This window comes from Bubalus bubalis, chromosome 15, assembly GCF_019923935.1.
Source record: "Bubalus bubalis isolate 160015118507 breed Murrah chromosome 15, NDDB_SH_1, whole genome shotgun sequence".
Taxonomy (NCBI): domain Eukaryota; kingdom Metazoa; phylum Chordata; class Mammalia; order Artiodactyla; family Bovidae; genus Bubalus; species Bubalus bubalis.
In genome coordinates, this window is record NC_059171.1 from 27177620 (window position 1) to 27201901 (window position 24282).

At 36.1% G+C, this 24282-nt stretch overlaps 1 protein-coding gene across 2 annotated transcripts in view; it reads left to right on the forward strand.

Moving 5' to 3' along the window:
• Positions 1 to 24282, forward strand: part of PKHD1L1 (PKHD1 like 1) — a 177424-nt gene that overhangs the window by 66213 nt on the left and 86929 nt on the right. For both annotated transcript variants that reach the window (XM_006069588.4, XM_044928623.2), the window contains exons 26-41: positions 1548 to 1670; positions 2349 to 2454; positions 5488 to 5598; positions 6855 to 7019; positions 7914 to 8035; positions 9714 to 9846; positions 11515 to 11710; positions 11827 to 11969; positions 12479 to 12583; positions 13286 to 13474; positions 14239 to 14409; positions 14953 to 15179; positions 16083 to 17067; positions 20151 to 20399; positions 21081 to 21230; positions 23165 to 23339. In XM_006069588.4, the coding sequence (XP_006069650.4) occupies positions 1548 to 1670; positions 2349 to 2454; positions 5488 to 5598; positions 6855 to 7019; positions 7914 to 8035; positions 9714 to 9846; positions 11515 to 11710; positions 11827 to 11969; positions 12479 to 12583; positions 13286 to 13474; positions 14239 to 14409; positions 14953 to 15179; positions 16083 to 17067; positions 20151 to 20399; positions 21081 to 21230; positions 23165 to 23339 (3350 nt within the window). The remainder of the gene's footprint in view (positions 1 to 1547; positions 1671 to 2348; positions 2455 to 5487; positions 5599 to 6854; positions 7020 to 7913; positions 8036 to 9713; positions 9847 to 11514; positions 11711 to 11826; positions 11970 to 12478; positions 12584 to 13285; positions 13475 to 14238; positions 14410 to 14952; positions 15180 to 16082; positions 17068 to 20150; positions 20400 to 21080; positions 21231 to 23164; positions 23340 to 24282) is intronic.

The window sequence follows — 24282 nt, forward strand, 5'->3', positions numbered from 1 at the left end:
GATATACTGTATGCGGGGCCAAGCGTAATCTGCCTTGCTGTCTATAATTCTGTCTGTTCGCTAGAGCTGTATTCTGGATCCTTGGATAGTTTTCTGGTTCCAAAGATGACCTTTTCAAGTTCGTAACAGAGCCACACTTTTAAGTGCTCATCTAATGACTTTCGCTTAGAGTGTGGTTGGGAGTACGGGAGGGAAGTCACATTTAGAATATGTGAAGGTGAAGGGTCTGGAAGAGACTTTAGGCTCAGATGGTAAACATCAAAAGTGTGCTTTCTAGTGAAGATGAGAGTGTGAGAGGCACTCTTATCCTCATGTACTATTGGTGAGACAGTAAAACTGGTGAGGCCATTTGGGAGGATAATTTAGTTGCATCTGAATACATAAACCTTATGATTCAGCCATTTCAGATCTATAACTCCATTCTACTGAAATAATAATACAAATAGGAAATGAGATAGGCATAGAGTTAGTCAATGCAGCATTATTTGTAATAGTAAATAAAGAAAAAAAACCCCCTAGAAACCTAAATCCCCATCAATAGAAAAATAGTTGTTAAAATGACACAAGTAGCATGGATACCGTGCAGCCATGTATAGACCCACGTATATTCACCTGGAAAGATGTCCTTGACAAAAGGTGGAAAAAAATGCAAAACTGCTTTGGGAAAATAACAGAGGAGACTCAAAGAAGTATATAAACATAGACTATAATATGCCATAGACTGTATGGATGTCATACAGATGTGGGCCTTATTTTAAGAAAGCACATATCCTGAAACTAGACATGTTCCTGAAATTAGAAAATTCTGTAACTGAGACATATCTAATGACCGATGTCCCCTTGGTACCTCTGCGGGTGTCTGCGCACTCTTCCCTTCGTTCTTCCCCGACCGGTCTCCTCTGCTTGTTCATCATTTCTGCTCCTGGTCACTTTGGCTCCCACAGACTCAGGATGAAGACTCCTGTCTCTTTTCTGGCCTCTGTATGCATCGGAAGGCTACCGTGTTAACAGTGAGCTTTGGAATGACCAAAGTATGCATATTGATCTGACTTGGTTTCATTTTTACCATTGGCAGAAAATATAACTTCATCAGTAGATGAAAAACCAGGGTAGTCAGAGGCCAAAACTGCTAAAGGGGAAACATTGACTTTTGGGTGGAAAGAAGACCACTTTTTTTCAATTATTTAAGAATCATTAATCAAAATGGTCATTTTCAGAAAAAGCATAGAATATTTTGACAAAATCAAATTAATAAATTCGTGTTTCTCAGACATATTTTATTCTAAATATTCAAGTTAATTTTAGTCATTTAATTCAAGTTGTGACTGCTGCAATATATGGTAATGCTATGATGTTACCAGTTTTTTCTTCGGTAGATTTATGATCATTTTTGAAGAGGCTTCTTTTTCAAAAATGTGACCAAATGGTTTCGAAATTTTTTAATCTTCTGGCATTTCACTTTTAACCATGCTTAAATTTAAAAAGAAAAACTGGTGTGGTCATATTTATCATAACATTTCTAGTAAAATAGTCTTATCTAAAAATAGATCAATGATTCCAACATTTTTGGAGAAAATGCTAACATGACGGTAACAAAGATAAAGGAAGGTGGCTTATTCAGACAGCGTATACTGGGAGACCTACTTCGTACACCCAGCAAACAGCCACAGGTATTATTAAAAGTTTCTTCATAATTTTAAACATATAACTATTTTGTAATAAATTTAAGACCCAGTAAAATTGAAGAGATGATATTCTTATTTTCATGTGACTTATTGTTAACAGAGGATCAATTCAATAATATTATTTCATGACTTTTGGGAAAATTATTAATATCTTCTTTATGATAAAATGGAGTTTAAGCTCTGCTGTTGGTATTTGAAAATATATCCTTTCATTTAATCTTTGTCGTGTCTCTGTAAAGCGATTATTAACCTTACCACTTCCTGAGAGAGAGGGAGTTAAAGAGTAAGGAGTTTAGATGACTTTCTCAAGAGCAACCTTTGTTTTTATCCATAGCACTACTTACCCCCAGGGCATAATGTTCATTTACTTTTTGGGGTAAGTTTATAGCCTTATGCAACTCTCTGCCCTACCTCTGCTAGAATGTAAGTTGAGTGACAACAGGAATGTCATCTGTTTTGTTAAATGTACCCGTCCATTTAGAGCTGTGCCTAATATAATGGACACATTTGTAGAATGAGTCAATGAAGTGTCAAAGCAGAAAAAGTATGAGTAGAATAGACTAATTTTTGGAAACCAGCAAACTAGCAAAATTCTATTACTTTTCTAAATCCTACCTGTTTAACCATGCTACCTCTGTTATCTCTGTGTTCATTTATTTGTAGGTTGAAGTCTATGTCAATGAAATTCCAGCTAAATGTTCAGGCAACTGTGGGTTTACATGGGAACCCACAACTACTCCTCAAATCCGGGCCATAAACCCTTCCCAAGGTAATCTCTTGTTTTTGAATTTGGAGTGCAGGGTGGAAGACAATTAGCAAAAATGTAAACTCTGATAGTGGTTTTTAATTTCTAAGGCAAGCAGACAGTTCTACATAGTGAAAAAAAATGTATCAAATCAGAAAGCTATGGAAAGATCATTAATTTTCTTTGGGAAAAATATCAGTGTTGACATTGGACTCACTAGTATTCTACTTTTCCCATTTCACCAAGTTAAAATCAATATCTAAGATTTCTGATATTGAGGCAGTTTTGTTAAACTCTACTAGCTAGGGTTTTAACTGGAATCTTTCATCATATGAGACCACTTCTCCTAGGCGATATAATACTAAAAGGTCAGTAACAGGACAGCTACTGTTTAGTAAAAGAAAATAATTAGGCCCTAGGTTTGAGAATAAGAGAAAGAAAAATTATTGTCAAGAACTCAGTCTAGAGGGACGCATCATGAAACACTTTCATGGTATGTGATTGCTTTTAAAAAATATGATTACACTTTATGTCTGAACTCCCAAGGGTTGAAGTAAACAGAATGACTAAGGATTGTAAGGGATGGCTTTTTTTCAGACAGAAAGATAAGCTCAGATACTGTAATCACTTATTTAGTATTGATGGCTAGTAGGAAAACTCACCTGCTAATTATTTCAGCAAGCAAAAAAACACCCATTGAAATCTTTAAAATATCACATTATTATGTTGAAAGAATATATTCTGAAGAATATATAGTATTTTATCATAGTATTATAATTGTTATAATACTGTTCATAATACTTTCTAATGTAATTATTATACTAATACCTTTTTATAGTATTATATATAAATTCATGTTATCCCAAAGTTAGTATCACTACTGTAAAACCTGCAGAACTCTCAAGAATAAAGATTTCATGAACTTTAATTTGGTTTTAGTCCTTTGATATTCTTGTTTTTGAATCCATCCTTGTATTTTGTAATGGATTTCCACTTTTAAATTCCACTTTGGTATTCTTGTTTTTGAATACATCTTTGTATTTTGTAATGGACTTCCACTTTTAGGGCTTCCCTGGTGGCTCAAAGGTTAAAGCGTCTGCCCGCAATGCGGGAGACCTGGGTTCGATCCTTGGGTCAGGAAGATCCCCTGGAGAAGGAAATGGCAACCCACTCCAGTATTCTTGCCTGGAGAATCCCATGGACAGAGAAGTCTGGTGGGCTACAGTCCACGGGGTCACAAAGAGTCGGACACGACTGAGCGACTTCACTTTCACTTTCCACTTTTAATTCTTGAAAATAATATTTCTTACTCAGTTAACATGAAGTACCTTTTGCCACACTTTGAGTGTAAAAGTAATAAAAAAAAAAGTAAGTATAATAATGCTATTAAAAACACCCATTTTCTCCTCAATGAAAATTTAACAGCTGTTAACACTTGTCATATTTATTTCTAACCATCAGAAAGAAAATATTATAGGAACAGTTATAGTTGTCTCTAAGCTCTATGCTCAGTGCAAGTGCCTTACCACCTTCCCCAGAGGCAAGCACAATAATTAATTTTGTCCGTATTCATCCATGCCATTTTAATTACCCTTTGTGTATAACACAGACATGGTAATTTTTCCAGTTTTTTAAGTTTATCTATGAGCTATTTCGTTGTATATATCACTTCCACCTTACTTTTGTCATTCAGCATTTGTTTTGAGAAATATATGGTTTTATGTATATGTAATTAATCAGTTTAAAATACTTCATAGATAAACCAGTTTATTTGTTCCTCTATTGATGGACATTGAGACTGTTTACAAGTGTTTTTGTTTTTGCCCATGACTGTATTGAACTTTCTTATGCAAATCTGCTGTAACATACATGCTAGAATTTCTTTAGGATTTGCATCCTACATGTGGATTACTAGGTATATGTGTATTCACTTCATTAGATGACCAAATTGCTCCCCTAACTGACTGTACCTCCGGTGGGTATGAGAGCATCATATTATCCACACCCTTGCCAACAGTTAATAATATGAGTTTTCTAATTTTGGTCAATTTGATGAGTGTAAGAAGTTAACTCATCGTTGTTTTTATGTTGTCTGTTCCCTAGTTAGTAATGCACAGGAACATCTTCTATGTTTCTTGGACATTTAGATTATTTCTTCTTCTGCAAATTGCTTGTTAACATCTTTTATCCATTTACCAGATTGTCTTGTTTCTATCAACTTGCACTGTGTACTATATATTATGTTTATCAATTCTTTGCACATGTCTTTTCCTAGTGTATCACTTATGATTTGTTTTAGTATCTTGTTCATGGAAACATTTAATTTATGTATGTTTTCCTTTATGGTTAACCATGGCTTTTAGTATCTTACCAAATCCATCTCTACATAAAAGTCTTTTAAGATATTTGACTATGTATTTTTATAAATTGTTGAAGTTTTGATTTTTCATTCTTAGCTATTTAAATCCATGTGAAATCTATGTTGTGTGTGATGTTATATAAGTAGGGTGACCGTTTCATTAATCGATCAAACCTGGATACCTTAAGAGTCAATGGAGAACATTCAGTATAAGATCCTGGGCCAGAGAGTATAAGCCTGGAATATCCCAGGCACTTTAGGATTGATGTCACTCCAGCTTAAATAATCATATCCTGTTTCAAATGGGAAGTGTCCACTACATTACTTGTACAGTTTATTCTTTTTTCATGAGTTTGTGATGGCAGTTCTGTCATAGTCTAAGTTACCATATGGAGATGTCTGTTTAATTTCTTTGTCATAAGAATAATTTTCCTTTACTTACCTCATTCCATTCCTCAGATAATTCTTTCCACTAATCTCTATCAACACACAAATTCCAAACACGAAGCAATGTGCAGTAATAAAATGGGGGGAAAAATACCATTGCTAAATAAATGTCTTTTTTCTCTGCTTGCTTAAAGGCTTATTATTTATATATTTTAGAAGATAGGGTCATTTTCCTCTGAAATATCTGATTTCAAGCAACAGATTCTATGTTTTGTCATTTTAATATTGTCATTTATATTTATCATTTTCAGGGTCCTATGAAGAAAGCACAATTCTAACCATCTCGGGTTCAGGATTTTCTCCTAGTTCATCTGTCTCAGTCTCAGTTGGGCCAGCAGGTTGCTCTCTTCTTTCTCTGAGTGGTAGGTTCTTTTAAAATGACTATTTTTGAGTCTAATTGTTTTTCTATAAGAGAAAATAGAATCAAAGAGCAGTGTTACAATAATAATTTGCCTATAGAGTTCCTTTGTGGTCATGAAATTGGGAAACTCCTCTAAATAAATACCTTATCTTTTTAATCTTTGGTTATAACCACAGACTAATTCTTGCACCGTTGTGTAGTACCTCTATCCGTAACAGGTGATTTTTGTTCTTTTTCCCCTCATAAAGAGATTACACGAAATCTTTCCTTCTTTGCTATGTCTCTGGAACACAAAACACGTAGATTGCTGCTCTGATATTTCGTGATCCCCTCTGCTCATGCTTTGAAAATGTCACATTAGTCATAGCAAGAGGCCATAGCCATCTTCCTGGACTTATAGTCCAGAAGAACCTGTATGCATTAATATAGAACTTAAATATCATTAATACTATCTATTCATGGAAATGAGGAACATAACTATTTATTTACCTAAAAATCCTCTTTCATAATCCTAGTTATTTTCCTTAATTTTAGTAAGTTTAGATTATATAAGCAAATTCATCTTCTGTATCATTTATGTCTTTTTCTTTTGTACCACATGGCACGGGGGATCTTAGTTCCCTGACCAGGTATTGAACCTGTGCCTCCTGCCTTAGAAGCACAGAGTCTTAACCACTGGACCACCAGGGAAATTCCTTATTTAAATTGTTTTAAATTTGCATCTTCTATGGATTCTTGAGATCTAATATCCAATATTATTATATGGTGTATATAATAATAACATTGATGGTGATGACGTGCACTGTACTATAAATACACATATACTGTTCTAAATGAAGAATAGGTTTTCTCACTTAGTTTTTAATCACTTTTCTTGTTGAAACCTAGTATTTTACTCAGTTTGTGACATAAACAATGTATTGGACCAAAATCTTTAAATTATTGATATAAATTACCTTATGTATTAGGATTTAAAATTATTATAGTAACTTTTTTTGCCACAGTAGTACTCAGGAGGAAATTGTTTACTCTGCCCTCATTATTATTTTACCTTACTCTTTTTCTGGGAGGGTCTGATCCATAGCATTAGGTAGATTGTAAAGGTTTTCCTCCCATTAATATATGAGTAATTTTCCTCAGATATGTTTCTTTGGAATATAAAAATGAAGGCCACTTTTATATTTGCAAACATAAATTTTCAGTAATTTTATACAACAAAAACATTTCTTGACCATTTTCTTCTTCTTTTATCACAAGAAAATGAGATCAAATGCCAGATTCTGAATGGAAGTGCTGGACGTTTCCCAGTTGCTGTGTCCATCGCTGATGTTGGACTAGCACGGAATGCAGAGGAGAAGGGATTCCACTTCATTTATCAGAGTCAGATCTCACACATCTGGCCTGCTTCTGGAAGCCTCGCAGGTAACAGTTAATTTTTCCAAACAATTAGAACTATTTCTAGAACAGGGTGAAGGGAGAGGACTCTAAACCTTCCTCATACAGAACAAAGGAGACACCTCATTCGGAAGGCACAGTGATTGCCTGGATGACTAATTCTTTTGTTTCTTATGAAGCACAAGTCAGGGTGACTGCTTCTACTACGTCTTAGGTTATTGAATTAATATCATCAATTATTACATGTTTCTATAACAAGCTCATTAATTATGTCAAGATAAGATTTATTAGTTATTATTCTGCTTACCAACTGCTCCATTTGTAATCACAGTCTTAGTGGAGCTACTTGACCCAGAAAAAGTTCCAGGAATAAATCGGGGAAAGGGAGGCTGATGCAGAAGATGAAAGAAAATAACACATTTTTCCAGTCTTGCTTTATTTCTTTTGTGTTTTGTTTGCTTGTTTGTTTGATCATGCTTGGTTTTGGACTTTGTGCTTTGGCCTTGATCTTTTGGGTGTGTTCTGTGTTTATATTTTAAGTTATTTTTTATTTTGTTGGGGTTTTTAATTTACTTAAAAGTAATTCACTCTCATATCCCACTAGTTGAATAAATACAAATAGCATAATTTCTCTTTAGGATGAAGAAGACACTATGGAAAATAGCAGTTGCTCCTAGTAATGTCCAGAAGCAATGTTAGTTGCAAATCTGTGTTATTTCACTCAGTCACCTAGCCCAGCCCCTTTACAATTCCAGACTCTGGAGCTCAGGCTATGTGGTCCTTGATCTACTTGCCAACCCATCTCTTGGATGATTAGACAATTCTTGAATGATGAGTTAGATTACTGCCAAAGTGTCTTTTTGTTATTGTTAATCTATTGTGTTTTTGTTGTTACTTGATTTTGTGTTTTTACTAATGAAGGTGGTACTCTTCTGACTATATCTGGATTTGGCTTTCGTGAATATTCAAAGGTATTAGTCGGAAATGAAACCTGCAATGTAATTGAAGGGGATTTGAATAAAATAACCTGCAGAACACCCAAAGTAAGGCATCCAGTTTTGGTTATTTTTTTCTAACTCTGAAATTGTGCGAATTAAGGAGCATCTCAGTAGAGGGTGAAACAAATGCCTTATTTACCTAATGAGTGCAGAGGTTCATTATGCTCTTTAACAATTCTTCAACATTTTTCTGCCAAGATCCAAATACAAAATATTATCTTCACAATCTAGATACTTAACATCATTGAGGAAGAGAGGCACATACACTAATGTTAAATAGTGTGTTTCATGTGAAATAATAGAAGTAAACACACAAGTGAAGATAAAATACAGTGGGGAGAGGATGTCAGGAAGAGTTTCATGAGCAGGTTCATATCTTGTCAGAAGTGGAAGGATGACGAATGGGAGTTGACCAGGAAAACCCAAGGATGAAAAAATATACCAGTAATAAATAGTATAAAAAATTCAGGGAAGCAACTCTAGACATTTTGGGTTTTTTAAAGGAATATATAAATACGTTAAATGTGTTAAAGTTTCAGTTTGTTGAGAAAACACACAAAATGTGAGTTTTCCCATGGAATTTTACATTTTAGGACCACTCATTGTTCCTCTATTTTTAAAAATAGTGTTTAAATTTAAGCCAAAACTGTTTTACTTACTGTGTGCAGAAGGATGATGAATTAAGACACTAATATCTAGGCAATCAAGTGTATATATTACTATGTAGTTGATATGAGAAGTGAAAGTTGCTTAGTCGTGTCTGACTCTTTGTGACCCCATGAACTGTAGCCTGCCAGGCTCCTTTGTCCATAGAATTCTCCAGGCCAGAATATTGGAGTAGGTAGCCATTCCCTTCTCCAGGGGATCTTCAAAACCCAGGGATCGAACCCAGGTCTCCCACATTGCAAGCAGATTCTTTACCATCTGAGCCACCAGGGAAGCCCAAGAATACTGGAGTGGATAGCCTATCCCTTCTCCAGGGGATCTTCCCGACCTAAGAGTCAAATGGGGATCTCTTTCATTGCAGGTGGATTCTTTACCAGCTGAACTATCAGGGAAGCCCCGAATTTGAGCATGCATTGGACTGAATGATGGAGCTAAGAATTTGGAGGATATAGCAGATTAAAACTTCATTTAAATTATGTCATTCAGTTAAACACTGAGTGGGCACTAAGTAAATACTAGATGCTGGGAAAACTGTTTTTCCTAATTGGGAATTGTGTGCTGTATTGGTGAAAGCATCACATATTTTTCTTAGGTTTCAGTCTTGGATTCTGGAACCATGTCAACAAAAGATATAATAATGTCCTTTGTCCATGAAGAGGAATAAATGTTTCATTCAAGCCTATTTTAAGAGCAAAAGACTCAAAACTTTTAGTATCATATGCTTTATTAATTAGAGAATCACTTGTCCAGAACATTGAAGAACCCTGGGGAATCCAGTAATGTAGGTGTGTTTGAATTGATCATAAGCATCCACAAAACCACTATATCATACACCTTTATCTAAGAATTTAAACATATAACCTACATTTTATACAATAACTTTCCTCCTTTGACATCACAACTTTCAAAGTATCTGGTAATTACTCTGATTCATGACTTTGGGGAAAAAAATCTTTAAAGGTTTATTTTGAGAGATTCCTTTTGCTTTTAGCCATGGAATTTCTGTATCTTAACATTTAGTATTTTCTAATTGTTTTATTTTTCCCTCTTGTTTCAGAGAATTGAGGGTACAGTTGATATTTCAGTTATTACCAGCGGAGTTCAAGCCACAGCAAAAAATGCTTATAGTTATAGTTGTTTACAGACTCCAGTTATAACCGATTTTAGTCCAAAAGTACGGACAATATTGGGTAAGGAATTCTTCAACAAAATTAGTCTTTTGATATATATATGTGTGTATCCAGTGCATTGGACAATATATGTATTTGTCTGATGCAATGGACATGAACTTGGGCAAACTTCAGGAGATGGTGAGTGACAGAGGCCTGGCATGCTGCAGTATATGCGATCACAAATAGTTGGACATGACTGGGCGATTGAACAGAACATAACAGAATACATATATAATAATATATGTACGTGTGTCATTTCTGGACAGGCTTTTGAAGCAGTTTCTCTTGCAGTTATGTTTCTTGAAGCAAAACCTGTCACAGGTTTTCTTTTTTAACCATGAACTGGGCTGTTCATTATATCACTTAGAGCATATGCAGTAAGAAAAATTTAAATTAAAAAAAATTATTTGCCATCTTCTTTTCCCTGTTAAACAATTGAACATGAATTTTATCTCCCTCTTGCAGCTATCAATTCTTTCACTGATTTTCTTTTACTTCTGAAAGTGTTCAGATCAGTTCAGTTCAGTCATTCAGTCATGTCTGACTCTTTGCGACCCCACGAATCACAGCACGCCAGGCCTCCCTGTCCATCACCAACTCCCGGAGTTCACTCAAACTCATGTCCATCCACCCATCTCATCCTCTGTAGTCTCCTTCTCTTCCTGCCCCCAATCCCTCCCAGCATCAGAGTCTTTTCCAATGAGTCAACTCTTCGCAGGAGGTGGCCAAAGTATTGGAGTTTCAGCTTTAGCATCATTCCTTCCAATAAACACCCAGGACTGATCTCCTTTAGAATGGACTGGTTGCATCTCCTTGCAGTCCAAGGGACTCTCAAGAATCTTCTCCAACACCACAGTTCAAAAGCATCAATTCTTCAGTGCTCAGCTTTCTTCACAGTCCAACTCTCACATCCATACATGACCACTGGAAAAAACCATAGCCTTGACTAGACGAACCTTTGTTGGCAAAGTAATGTCTCTGCTTTTGAATATGCTATCTAGGTTGGTCATAACTTTCTTTCCAAGGAGTAAGCATCTTTTAATTTCATGGCTGCAGTCACCATCTGCAGTGATTTTGGAGCCCCCCAAAATAAAGTCTGACACTGTTTCTACTGTTTCCCCATCTATTTCCCATGAAGTGATGGGACCAGATGCCATGATCTTCGTTTTCTGAATGTTGAGCTTTAAGCCAACTTTTTCACTCTCCACTTTCACTTTCATCAAGAGGCTTTTTAGTTCCTCTTCACTTTCTGCCATAAGGGTGGTGTCAATCAGCATATCTGAGGTTATTGACGTTTCTCCCGGCAATCTTGTTTCCAGCTTGTGCTTCTTCCAGTCCAGCGTTTCTCATGATGTACTCTGCATATAAGTTAAATAAGCAGGGTGACAATATACAGCCTTGACATACTCCTTTTCCTATTTGGAACCAGTCCATTGTTCCATGTCCAGTTCTAACTGTTGCTTCCTGACCTCCATATAGGTTTCTCAAGAGGCAGGTCAGGTGGTGTGGTATTCCCATCTCTTGAAGAATTTTCCACAGTTTATTGTGATCCACACAGTCAAAGTGTTAGGATGTCCTAAATCCAATGAAAGATAAGAGATGAGTTGGTTTACTTAATATTCAAATTTTGTGCTAAATAATACATGGGCTCTTTTTGTAAAATTTTCTTTCCTTTTAAAATAATAGGAGAAGTTAATTTAATGATTAAGGGTTATAACTTTGGAAATGAACTGACACAAAATATGGAGGTCTACGTTGGAGGGAAATCCTGCCAGGTCCTTCACCGGAACTTCACAGATATTAGATGCCTTTTGCCCAAGTTGTCTCCTGGAAAACATGATATCTGTGTCGAAGTCAGAAACTGGGGTTTTGCATCAACAAGGTATGGTAATTAGATATTCAATTATTTTCTCTTAAATGAATCATGTCCTAAGTAGAGTTAAGCAACATGACCCCATGTAAGGCTCCTTGAAATAGCTGTTAATTTTTCTTTTGCAGAGACAAGTTAAGTGCTTCTATACAGTATATTTTGGAAGTAACCAACATGTTTCCACAGAAAGGCTCCTTATATGGTGGAACTGAAATCACTATAATGGGTTTTGGATTCAGCACGATCCCAACTGAGAACACTGTGCTTTTAGGTAATAATTTCATCCTCACAGGAGGGCTGTTATCATATTTCTCATCTTAAAGGATGCGCTCTGGGTGCCGAGTTACTACACAAATACTCTCAGTCATGGAAGCTTCATATTTTCTATTAATGTATAAAAGGTTAAGTGTATTTGGTTAGCTGGTATAAAAGAAACTAACTGTTTTTGATTTTGATAGTTTGTTATTGTTGTTCAGTCACTCAGTTGTGTCCAACTCTTTGCAACCCCATGGATTGCAGCACTCCAGGCTTCACTGTCCCTCATCATCTCCAATAAATACTCTGAATATTTAATGTGTATCAAACACTTTAAATGAGAGGTCTCTGTTCTAAAAGTAATCAGTACTCAAACATAATTACTATCAGAAAAAAAGTACCAAAGATCCTACTGTGTAATTGGAGCTTTTTAGGGCTTTGACTGTCTATTACTTATGCTTCGTCTCTGTATTTCTCAAAAACTATTTGAGAAAATGTATTTTCCCCCATCTTTATTCTTTCTAGGGTCCTTCCCTTGCAATGTGACATCATCATCACAAACTGTCATAAAATGTGTTCTACATTCAACAGGGAATGTATTTAGGATTACCAACAATGGGGAAGATTCAGGTATAAGATGGCCTTTATATGTTGTAAATAATGGAGGCATGTTACCCTGGAATTAGATTTTTACTTATAATACTTCGGAGTATTCAGAGCATAAGTATTGTTATTTCTTTGTATAATTTGTTTATAGTTTGTGTAGAATTTATCCATTTGACATAGGGGGCCACATGTAGTATGAATCAGTGGTAGACTTGAGTCTAAGAAGGCTAGGTTTAAAATTTCCAAGTTCAGGAATTGCCATTTGGTTTTATTGCCATTCAGAACCTTCTGAATTACTATAGTTTGTTTCCCATTGTGGGTTTCTAAATAAATATCCAAATTGAAATTATGTAGAATTTTGCATGCCTCAGTGCCTGAGAAAATTTTTGAGTTTAAAGAATTGATCATAGCTTTAAAAAATAGCCCCATGTGATATTTCTGAACAATTTTATTTATTGACTCTTATTTTTTTGCAAATGGTCTCTTAGTCATCAGTTTTGAAGTTGTGTGATTTATCTTTTCCTTAGCTTCACATTATCTCACTTTCCATTATTTCTGTTTATTTTTATTATGTGTTTGAGTTAGACACATAAAAATTTTATAATGTTAACTGAAATTTTTTTCACTAGTGGCTATATAAAAGGCAATATTTTAAAAGATAGTTATTAAGAATTTTTCCTACTTTTCCTTTTTTCTTTAAAAAAAATATGATTTAATTGCTCCTAGTACATGGATTAGGTTATGCCTGGTCACCATCAGTCTTAAATGTGTCTGTGGGAGACACAGTGACATGGCTTTGGCAAGCACATCCATATCTCAGGGGAATAGGATACAGCGTTTTCTCTGTCTCCAGTCCTGGAAGTGTAATTTATGATGGCAAAGGATTTACCAATGGAAGAGAAAAATCTGCATCAGGTATGTTTCCACTTTGCTGCATTTTGCATCATGTTTCTTTTTCCCAAATATAATAAAAAGAAATTTGTTTAGATTTAAAATACTTTTGCATAAATAATATATACAAATACAGGATATGGTTTAGTTGACATTTTATTGTTATCACAAAATACTTCAAATTTATAAAATATTCTTAATGAATGCCTGCAAGGCATTTTGTACATCAGAGTTGAGTTTTGATATCAGATATATCTCTTTTCATTCTGAAATAATCAACCAGAAAAATATATTGAAACAAGCAAAATACAAAGATTGACTGAAGTATGTGTTTTAATGATACCAACCTGGTAGCAAGTAATGAATTTCTGTTGATTGAAATCAGCTCTAAAATCAGTCTTCCAGGACAACTTAGTGTACAATGTGCCTTTTAGACTGCCCATTTTGTTCTTCATGTGTAGCAGCTTGAACTTCTTATTCATGAACTATTTTTCATTGCCTGTTGAGTTTTTCTCTAGGGGTCAGTAAGTTATGCCAGATATCACATGTTTTTTCTAGAAAAATTAATGCTGGATCTTGCCTTCATGGAATAGAATTTCATTATACAGGACAGCTCTTTTATAGCCATTTTATGGTCTTTTGATAGTCATTTCCTTACTACTTCTGTTGAAATATCATATGCTTGAAAACCTGTCATCTGTATGTGAGTTTGAAGGATCATTTCAAATTTATTTTCAAAGATGCATTAATTGCTTGTATTTATTATGTACAATCTCATTTTATGGCAGGTTCATTTTCTTACCAGTTTACTTCACCTGGAATCCGTTATTACAGCAGCGGGTATGTTGATGAGGCGCGCTCCATTTTTCTCCAAGGAGTCATTAATGTTTTCCCAGCTGAAACCAGTCACATTCCCCTGCACCTGTTTGTGGGGGGCACTGAAGCCACATATGCTCAGGGTAAGAAGGTTAAAGGTGGAAACTCTGTCACTTCAGTTAAAGATGGAAACCCAGGGTGTATGCAGTCTTTCTGAAGTAGGAGCCAGATGACTGGCTCTGTCTCTTACTAGCCGCATGACCTTGAATGTGTCGGGACTGCTCTGAGGCTAGCATTTATTCTATAAAATGAGGATCATGTTAATACTGTCCTGCCAGTCTACAGAATCCTCATGTGCCTCAAATGAGATGTAATGTGAAAAAGTTCTGATACTCTGTGAGTGTCTGAAAATATATTAAAATGTGAGATAATGTTGTTATTTTATTTTCCCCATAGGATCTGGCCTTAGAGAAATTGAAAAATTAATCTTATATTCACTCTTAACCATATCATCTTTGTCCAGGTCTTTTAACTTTGCAGTGCCTGGGGCTCCTCTTGTCGTTTGGAAAAATAAAAGAATTTACCAGACTATAAACCACCATCATCAAAATAGAGTAATATAGCCTGAAAACAGTTCTTGTTTTAGAATTTTATCCATGACTTACAAGCAGTTTTTCTGTTTAAAGGCAGACCCGTGAGTTTGCACTTGGGAAGCTCTATGGCAGGCTGCCAAGCAAGAGAACCCCTGTGTGCCCTGAACAGTACCAGGGTTGAAAATTCAGAGAGATTGCTCTTTGAGCTTTCAAGTTGTCTTTCCCCATCTATAAGCCACATTAGTCCATCCGTCGGAACATTAAATGAATTGATAACAATTACTGGACGTGGCTTCAGTAATCTCACATGTGCTAATAAGGTAAGACTATAAAGATCTTCTTTTTACTTCTGTATATGCATACAAGGAAGATGTTTCATCCATAACCTCATAGTTTAATTTATAGCAGCTCAATTGTGATATAATTCATATACCATACAATGCATTTATTTAATGTGCAAAATTCAGAAGCTTTTAGTATATTCACAGAGTTGTGTATCCATTACTGTGGTCAATTTTAGAATATTTTCATTACTCCAAAAAGGAACCCCATGACCCTTAGATATTATCCACAACCCCTCCATACCTCTAGCCCTCCCTAGATAACCATGAATCCTTCTGTCTCTGTGGATTTGCCTCTTGTGAATATTCTTATAAATAGAATCATAGACTATGTGGTCATTTGTGACTAGCTGTATTCACTAAGCATAGCGTTTTCAAGGTTCATCCACGATGTACCACGTAGCAGTACTTCATTTCTTTTTCGGCTGAATAATATTTCATTGCATAAGGTATACAGTTTTTTTATCCACCCATTTGCTCATGGATATTTGGGTTCTTTTCACCTTTTTTGGCTATTATCAATAATGTAGCTACGAATGTTTGTGTATGATCATAGTTTAGGTTTTTAAAAAATATTTATTTATTTATTTGGCTGCTCTGAGTCTTAGTTGTGGCATGTGGGATCTAGTTTCCCAACCAGGGATCGAACCCAGGCCCCCTGCACTGGGAGCCTGGAGTTCCAGCCACTGGACCACCAGGGAAGTCCTCATAGTTTAGTGTTAAGGTCAATCCAAAATATACCTTAATCAGTCTCCCAAATTAATTTTATGAATAAAAAGTTTTCACATGATCAATTTTTCAAATTTAGTCATTGTGAATGCAAAATTTAAGTTCATGCTAGAGTAATGTATTGACTTGTTCATCTGTTCACTTTACTTTCAGGTTAAAATTGGTAGCTATCCCTGTGTTGTAGAAGAAAGTAGTAACAATTCCATTGTGTGTCGTGTTGACCCTCAAAACTCAATGGATGTTGGCATCAGGGAAATTGTCTCAGTAACTGTCTACAACCTAGGCACTGCCATCAACACACTGTCCAGTGAATTTGATAGGCGGTTTGTACTTTTGCCAAACATCGACATGATATCACCAAATGCAGGGTCAACTACAGGAATGACCAAAGTGACCATAAAAGGCTCCGGATTTGCAGTTTCTTCTGCTGGTGCACAAGTCCTGATGGGTCATTTTCCATGTAAAGTTCTGTCAGTGAATTATACAGCCATTGAATGTGAAACATCTCCTGCACCCCAACAGCTTGTGAAAGTAAATCTCCTAATCCACGGGGTGCCTGCTCAGTGTCAGGGGAACTGCAGCTTTTCCTACTCAGAAAGTATCTCTGTGTTTGTAACAAGAATCTTCCCAAACTCTCTCCAAGGATCTGAAAAAGTTCTTATTGAAGGGGAAGGTTTTGGCACTGTCTTGGAGGACATTTCTGTTTTCATTGGAAACCAACAGTTCAGAGCAATCGATGTGAATGAAAAGAACATCACTGTTCTCATGACTCCCCTTCCAGCTGGACTTTATTCTCTTAGTGTGGTGGTGGGAACAAAAGGCTTGGCTCTGGGAAACCTAACTGTCAGCAGCCCCGCAGTAGCATCTGTCACCCCGACTTCCGGAAGCATTGGGGGTGGAACTACTCTGATGGTCGCAGGAAATGGCTTCTCTCCAGGCAACACCTCAGTCACTGTTGGGGATGAGCCTTGTCAAATTCTTTCTGTCAATTCCAGTGACATCCACTGCCATACCCCGGCAGGGACAGCTGGAAGGGTCAGTGTGAAGATCTCTGTGAATGCAGTCGCTTACCCGCCTCTGTCATTTATGTATGCCTTGGAAGATACTCCACTTCTCAAAGGAATTGTCCCAAGTACAGGTACTCCAAGACCTGCCTTTTGGGTGTCTTGATATAATATGATCAGTAATATTTGTTAGCAAAGAATTGAAATAATGTTTACAAATTATTATTAGGATTGTTTTTAGACAATACCTCTTAATCAATATGTGGGATTTGAGTTCTGTATAGTCTCTGTTTTGTGATTATTTTTTGTATATTCTTGAGCTTCCGTGGTGGCTCAGATGGTAAAGAATCTGCCTGGAATGTGGGAGACCTGGGTTCGATCCCCAGGTCTGGAAGATCCCCTGGAGGAGGGCATGGCAACCCACTCCAGTATTTTTGCCTGGAGAATCCCCATGGATAGAGGAACCTATGGGGTCACAAAGAATCATACACAGCTGAGCAACTAAGCACAGCACATAGTGTCTATTTTGTGATTATTTTTGTACATTCTTGAGATCATAATTGTAGTGAAATTCCCACTTCTATTTTAAAACAAAATCTCCATGAACTTGAACTAATTTTGAAATGAGGAAGAAATAGCTGGATATCGATGGATAAAATTGGTCATTAGTTTGTGTCATTGGTGTTGATACGGCACAGAAAATACCTGTTAAAATTCATAAGTAGTCGTTCTTTTGTTTCCATGAAACTTCAGTTGATTATTAACACAACAAAATTCTTCTTAAGGGAGTAATTGGCCCATTCAGATGGAAAAAATATTATAAAACAATATTTACTTAATTATTTGGTGTGAGTTGCTTTTCTAAGCTAAGAATCAATGGAGTGACTTCTTGATCCTTTGTCACTGTGCTGTGCTGTTTCTGATCATTCAAGCTGTTGGAATGCTTATGATCCATGTAATGAATTCTGGAGAGGCAGCTATAGTCTCGTGGCTGAGAACATGGCCTAGATACCTGGGTTCACATCTTCTCTGTTCTACTTTTCAGTGGCAAAACTTTGGATACATTTCTTAAAATATCAGATTCCTTATACATGCAGATACCTTTCTCATAAGGTTATAGAAGTTCATTCATATAATGCAACTTAGAAGTTTCTTTAATAAAGAACTTATTAAATGTTGGCCTTTTAAAAAAAGTTTTTGTTAGTTTACAGTGTCATGGGTAAGATATATTCTCTGCTTTCAAGAAGCTTGCTATTGAAATTTTTTGTTAGACATTAAGTTTTCTCATTTAGAATTTTAAAAAGTAAATATTAGCAATAACAATGGCATCAGTTCAGTTCAGTCGCTCAGTCATGTCTGACTACTTTGCAACCCCATGAATCACAGCATGCCAGGCCTCCCTGTCCATCTCCCCCATATATTTGTAATCATTGGAAATGAAGAACTAGATATTGACATATGCTCCTTATTTCCATGAACCATTTCTGTCTCATCTCACTTTGAATGTATTTTTGAAAGCAGCATATCTGAAGATAGAAGAGACTTGTAGACAAGTGAGAACTGAGCTATTTTGTTTACTGAAGAGACACAAGGTATAGATCGTTCTTAGAATAATGCTTCCATTTGAAAAGTGCAAATACTAGACAAGATTAAAACTTTAAGACCTTAAAACATTTTAAAATCTTATATCCTAAAACTATTCTCAACATGAAAGATCTCATTAATATCTATGGTCTTTAAAATGACAACTTACATTTCAGTGATGCTTACTATGGTCAATTATATGGTTATTTTTACTATCACTAGTTGAATTAAAAACCAACTACTACTTGCTGATTCTGCATTTGTAACAGGTTATGTTGATTAATATCTATTCACTTATTGTATCGGTATATAAGTATGTGTTTGGATGACCTGCGAAAAATTCCATGTGTGTAATGCCCTCAATGCTTTTTGTCAAAAGAAGGAAGGAAGGAAACAGAACGATTGAAATACTTTATTCCAGTTTCATTTTTTCAAGGCATTAACATCAACATTCATCTATGTCTTTAATTCCTTATTTCTGTGTTGATTATCGTACACCTAATTATTTATATATCATGATTTGTTTATCAAGTCATGTATATTGAAAATATCTGAGTGGAGAAAAAATAGTTCATTCCTCAGAAAGGTTGCAAATATCAAGAAAGTACCAAAAGTTTTACAAAATAAGTTTCATCCGTGAAATATACTCTAACCCACCACCCACTGCTTAGGCATTCATTTCATCTTTCAGGCATTCGTCCTTCCTTCCTAACTCTAGATCTTGTCTATTTTATTCTCTCTTTTCCATTAACCTGAATTACGAGTAACTTATAACTTCCATCTGTAGAATGGACAGATGCACTGGAAAATAATAAACATTGTTATAAATATCTTACAGTTAAGATACCAAAAACTGCAATGAGATTATAGCCAAAATGTGTATGACATGTATTGTTTATATTAACAATTAGTTTTTTTTTTAATTTTATTTTATTTTTAAATTTTACAAAATTGTATTAGTTTTGTCAAATATCAAAATGAATCTGCCACAGGTATACATGTGTTCCCCATCCTGAACCCTCCTCCCTCCTCCCTCCCCATACCATCCCTCTGGGTCGTCCCAGTGCACTAGCCCCAAGCATCCAGTATCGTGCATCGAACCTGGACTGGCAACTCGTTTCATACATGATATTTTACATGTTTCAATGCCATTCTCCCAAATCTTCCCACCCTCTCCCTCTCCCACAGGGTCCATAAGACTATTCTATACATCAGTGTCTCTTTTGCTGTCTCGTACACAGGGTTATTGTTAACATCTTTCTAAATTCCATATATATGCGTTAGTATACTGTATTGGTGTTTTTCTTTCTGGCTTAGTTCACTCTGTATAATAGGCTCCAGTTTCATCCACCTCATTAGAACTGATTCAAATGTATTCTTTTTAATGGCTGAGTAATACTCCATTGTGTATATGTACCATAGCTTTCTTATCCATTCATCTGCTGATGGACATCTAGGTTGCTTCCATGTCCTGGCTATTATAAACAGTGCTGTGATGAACAGTTAGTTTTAAAATACTAGATATAATTTTGTTTATGTAGGTGAATAGGTATATCTTTAAATGCATATCTAAGTATTAGAGTTTAGGTATGTATATGTATAGGATAGATAATGGACTGCCTTTCTTTTTAAGGTCCTCCTGAAACTGAAATTCGGATCACTGGATCTAATTTTGGTACTGACATCTTGGAAATTTCGGTGATGATAAGTGACACGCAGTGTAATGTGACCATGGTCAATGATACTGTATTGCAGTGCATTGTTGGAGATCATGCTGGTGGCACTTTTCCTGTCACGATGCATCATAAAACAAAAGGCTTTGCCATGTCTGCAGTTGTATTTAAGTACCCACTTACTATTGACAGTATTCATCCAAGCCAAGGTAAGCATGAATGTGCCAGAGCCTAGAAATATTTTACATTGTTTCAGTAAACACTTATTTAGAAAGAAACATATTCTTCCAACCCTGCTAAAATATATAGTTCCTGTAGCACATTAAAATATTTTTGTTTATGCACCAAGAAGCATGCAAAGGTATCCATAGTTTCAAAATATTTGTTTAATGCTTATATTTCTCTTCATGCTGTAGAATATATTTAAGTTTTAATACTATTGAAAATATGCAGATTGTATGTGGAAATGTTTAAAAAAAATGTTTAAATATCACTGACATATAATTATGTCTACATAAATAAATATCTTTTTCTGTTTGAAAATTATTTTAGTGGTTAAAAACCTTAAGAAATTATAATCAATGTACTTTTAACTAAAATAGTAATTTTACATTTGCGTTTTGACTACTCAAATTCTTTGTGACATTTCTATTAAATAAAATTTAAATTCCTAGAAGTAGTTTAAATAAATGACTAAATGTGACATTTACTCAGTGAGGGGTTTAAAACACTACAATCAAAAGAGAATCTGCTGCAATAATATAAAAATTTTCAGTTCTAAGAATCTTTTCATTTAATGAAATTAGCTTCCATTTCAGGTATTAAATATATGTACAGATGAGGTTTTCTTTTCATTAACTTTGTCTTTCCTTCTTACATGCCTTCACTAGGGAGCTTCGGTGGTGGTCAAACCATGACCTTGACAGGCACTGGGTTTAATCCACAAAATTCAGTTGTGTTAGTGTGTGGCTCAAAATGTGCAGTCGACAGACTGAACTCTAATCGCACAACATTATTATGTGACATTCCACCAGGTAATGGTAAGTAGTCCCCTGGAGGAGAGCATGGCAACGCACTCCAGTATTCTTGCCTGGAGAATCCTATGGACAGAGGAGCCTGGCAGGCTACAGTCCATAGAGTCGCACAGAGTCAGACATGACTGAGCTTAGCATGCACGAACAGTCAGAAAAAGAATGGCAGTCTTTGAGAACTGTTTCATTTTATAGAGATCAGTCTGAGTTTCTTTTTTCTCAAGGTTTAGTGTTCATTAGGGCAACTGAATCAACTTTATGGATTTCCTGATTTTCAGCAGTTTCTTCAGAATTTTGTTTTCTACCCTTGTGTATTTTCCAAGATTCATGATATCTGAGTTAAACTGAATTGTTTGTAACAAACTGCAGTTTTTTGGTTTATTACATAAGGAGCATACCAAATGGAAAACAAGTTTTTAGTACCTATTGGAGTATTAGCTTTCCTTAAAGTTAGGATACTGTATATGGTACAGTATACCATATATATAGTATATATGTATATATATATATATTATAATGGTTATTAAGGAAGTGAATTCTGATAATTTATTGCCAAGATGCCAACCCAGGCTGTGTTTCTGAGCAAGTTATTCAACCTCTCCGTGCCTTGGTTCCCTCCTCTGTAAAAGGAAAATAATTAGCCTACTTATTGTGAGGCTTGATAAGCCAATGTGTGTAAAGTGGATAAAATGATATCCAAAACATGATCCGTGGCTTGCTATTATTATTACTCTTATTTATATTTTAAATTTTTATTGTTTATTTACTTTTGGCTGCACTGGGCCTTCGTTGCTTTCTGCACAGCTTTCACCAGTCGGGACCAGCAGGGGCTGCTCTTCCTTGCGACGTGCAGGCTTCTCATTGTGGTGGTTTCTCTTGCTGTGAGCACAGGCTGTAGGAGCACATGGACTCAGTAGTTGTGGTCCATGGGTTTAGTTTTCCTGCAGTGCGTGGAATCTTCCCAGACCAGGGCCCCAACCCACGTCTCCTGCATTGACAAGTGGATTATTAACCAGTGGACCACCAGGGAAGTCCACTCTTACTTATTTTTATTTAATGGTTAAAAGCCCGCCCTTTAAGGAGCCCCTGAATTCATTCTACCATTGTCATCTCAGCTAAGTGACTCAACTCCTTTCTGCTTCAATTTGTCCAGCTATCGAAAGGAGATAATATTAACCCTAATTTGATGGGTTATTGTGGAGTTTAAATATCGGATATCTTAAGTACACAATAAACTTTAATTATCTAGCAAAATTTAAGAAGAACCAAAGAGAATAATATAGATGAATAAGGGATATGGTTTATATATAAACATTTTTTTAAAGCATTAACAAAATTTGATGAAGCTTTTCTAAACATTTTTGCTTCTTCTGATTTCTTAAAGAATATTTAGGAAAATGTAACATTTTGTGACTGGGCTTGTTTATCATTTTAACATCAGAGTTGGTATTCTGATTGTTTTTTTTTTTTTTTTTTAATGCAGCAATGCTATCAAGACCTGTCAAGATTTGTTTGCCTTAACACGAGCTCTGCTTCTTCTTTCAACATTTTTGGATTGCATTTCTGTAGTTTTTCTGTCTCTCACCTTGCTTTTAACTGCCACTCCTTGCCATTGTCAGCGCACCTGCTGTGAGTGGTTCTTTGTTCCTTCCTCTCTAATTTGCAGTGTTGAATCCTCTAGGACTGGAAAACTGAACAGGCAGGTTTGTAGAATCATCTATAGTAAGAGGCTCTGAGGAAGAACCTAAGGGTTTTCCCTCTGGTGATAATGTGCATTTATTTTGTGAGGTTTTTGACTATTGCTAGACATTCTTATTAACTCACGTATAGCCAGTGAAAGTGACTTTGGGTAAGGAAGGTGTTATTGAAAATATTTGGGGGTTTGGACATGAGTAAGGGCCTGATGGCAGAACTGAACTCAGTTTGATGTCCTCCTATCACAGGGAGGGGACCCGAGCAAGCCTGTGAAGTGAGTGTGGTCAACGGGAAGGATTCCTCTCAGTCCACGGCTCCTTTTACATACAGCATGTCAATGACGCCGTTCATCACCAAAATAGCTCCCAAGAGAGGCAGTACAGCAGGGGGCACCAGACTTACAGTCTTGGGATCAGGCTTCAGGTACTGTCTTCACATTACACATACAGGAGTGCGTCTTTCCAGACGCAAGCCATTACACATGCTTTCTCATGTGCCAGGACAGTGTTTAAATATAGTCAAATAATGTGTACCCGGAGAAGGAAAGGGCAACCCACTGCAGTATTCTTCCCTGAAATCCCATGGACAGAGGAGCCTGGAGGACACAGTCCATGGAGTTGCAAAATAGTCAGACACGATTTCGTGACTAAACAACAACAACAATGTGTACCTGGGTTTCCCAGGTGGCGCAGCAGTAAAGAATCCACCTGCCACTGCAGGAGCTGCAAGAGACATGGGTTTGATCCCTGGGTTGGAATGAGGAGGAAATGGAAATTCCAGCCTGGCGGGCTACGGTCCATGGGGTCACAAAGAGTCAGACACGACTGAGCAACTGAGCACTTACAATGTGTGCCCATCCGCTGAAAAGCCACACTACTGTTTACTGACTGCATACTCTGTGTCACAAACCTTTCTACTCCATAGAATCTTCCTGGCTTACCTTCTTAGATATTTTTAAACCCCATTTTATGGTTAGAAAACTAAAATTAAAGAAGATACTGATTTTCCCCATATCCTAGTAACATCACAAGTATAAATCACTTTTCTGTTATGCTTTCCGCCAAATCTCATTTCCAACCATCATCTGCTTCATTGGTCAAATGAAACGTCTCTTAAACCACCAGATCCATTTCATTGTAACTATTTAGATCCCTTCTTCCTAAATATGTTCATTATTTTGGCTCAAGCTTATGTACTGCACTGCCATCATCCTTCAAGTAGTTAGGCTGACTTCAAAACCCCAGATCATTTAAATCATAGCAGGCAAAGCTAATTCCTCACATACTTATAACTACATTGGACTTGGATTTTTACACAGTGGTTAAATCCCAAAGTCTATGAATATGGCAAAAATGTCAGCTAGACA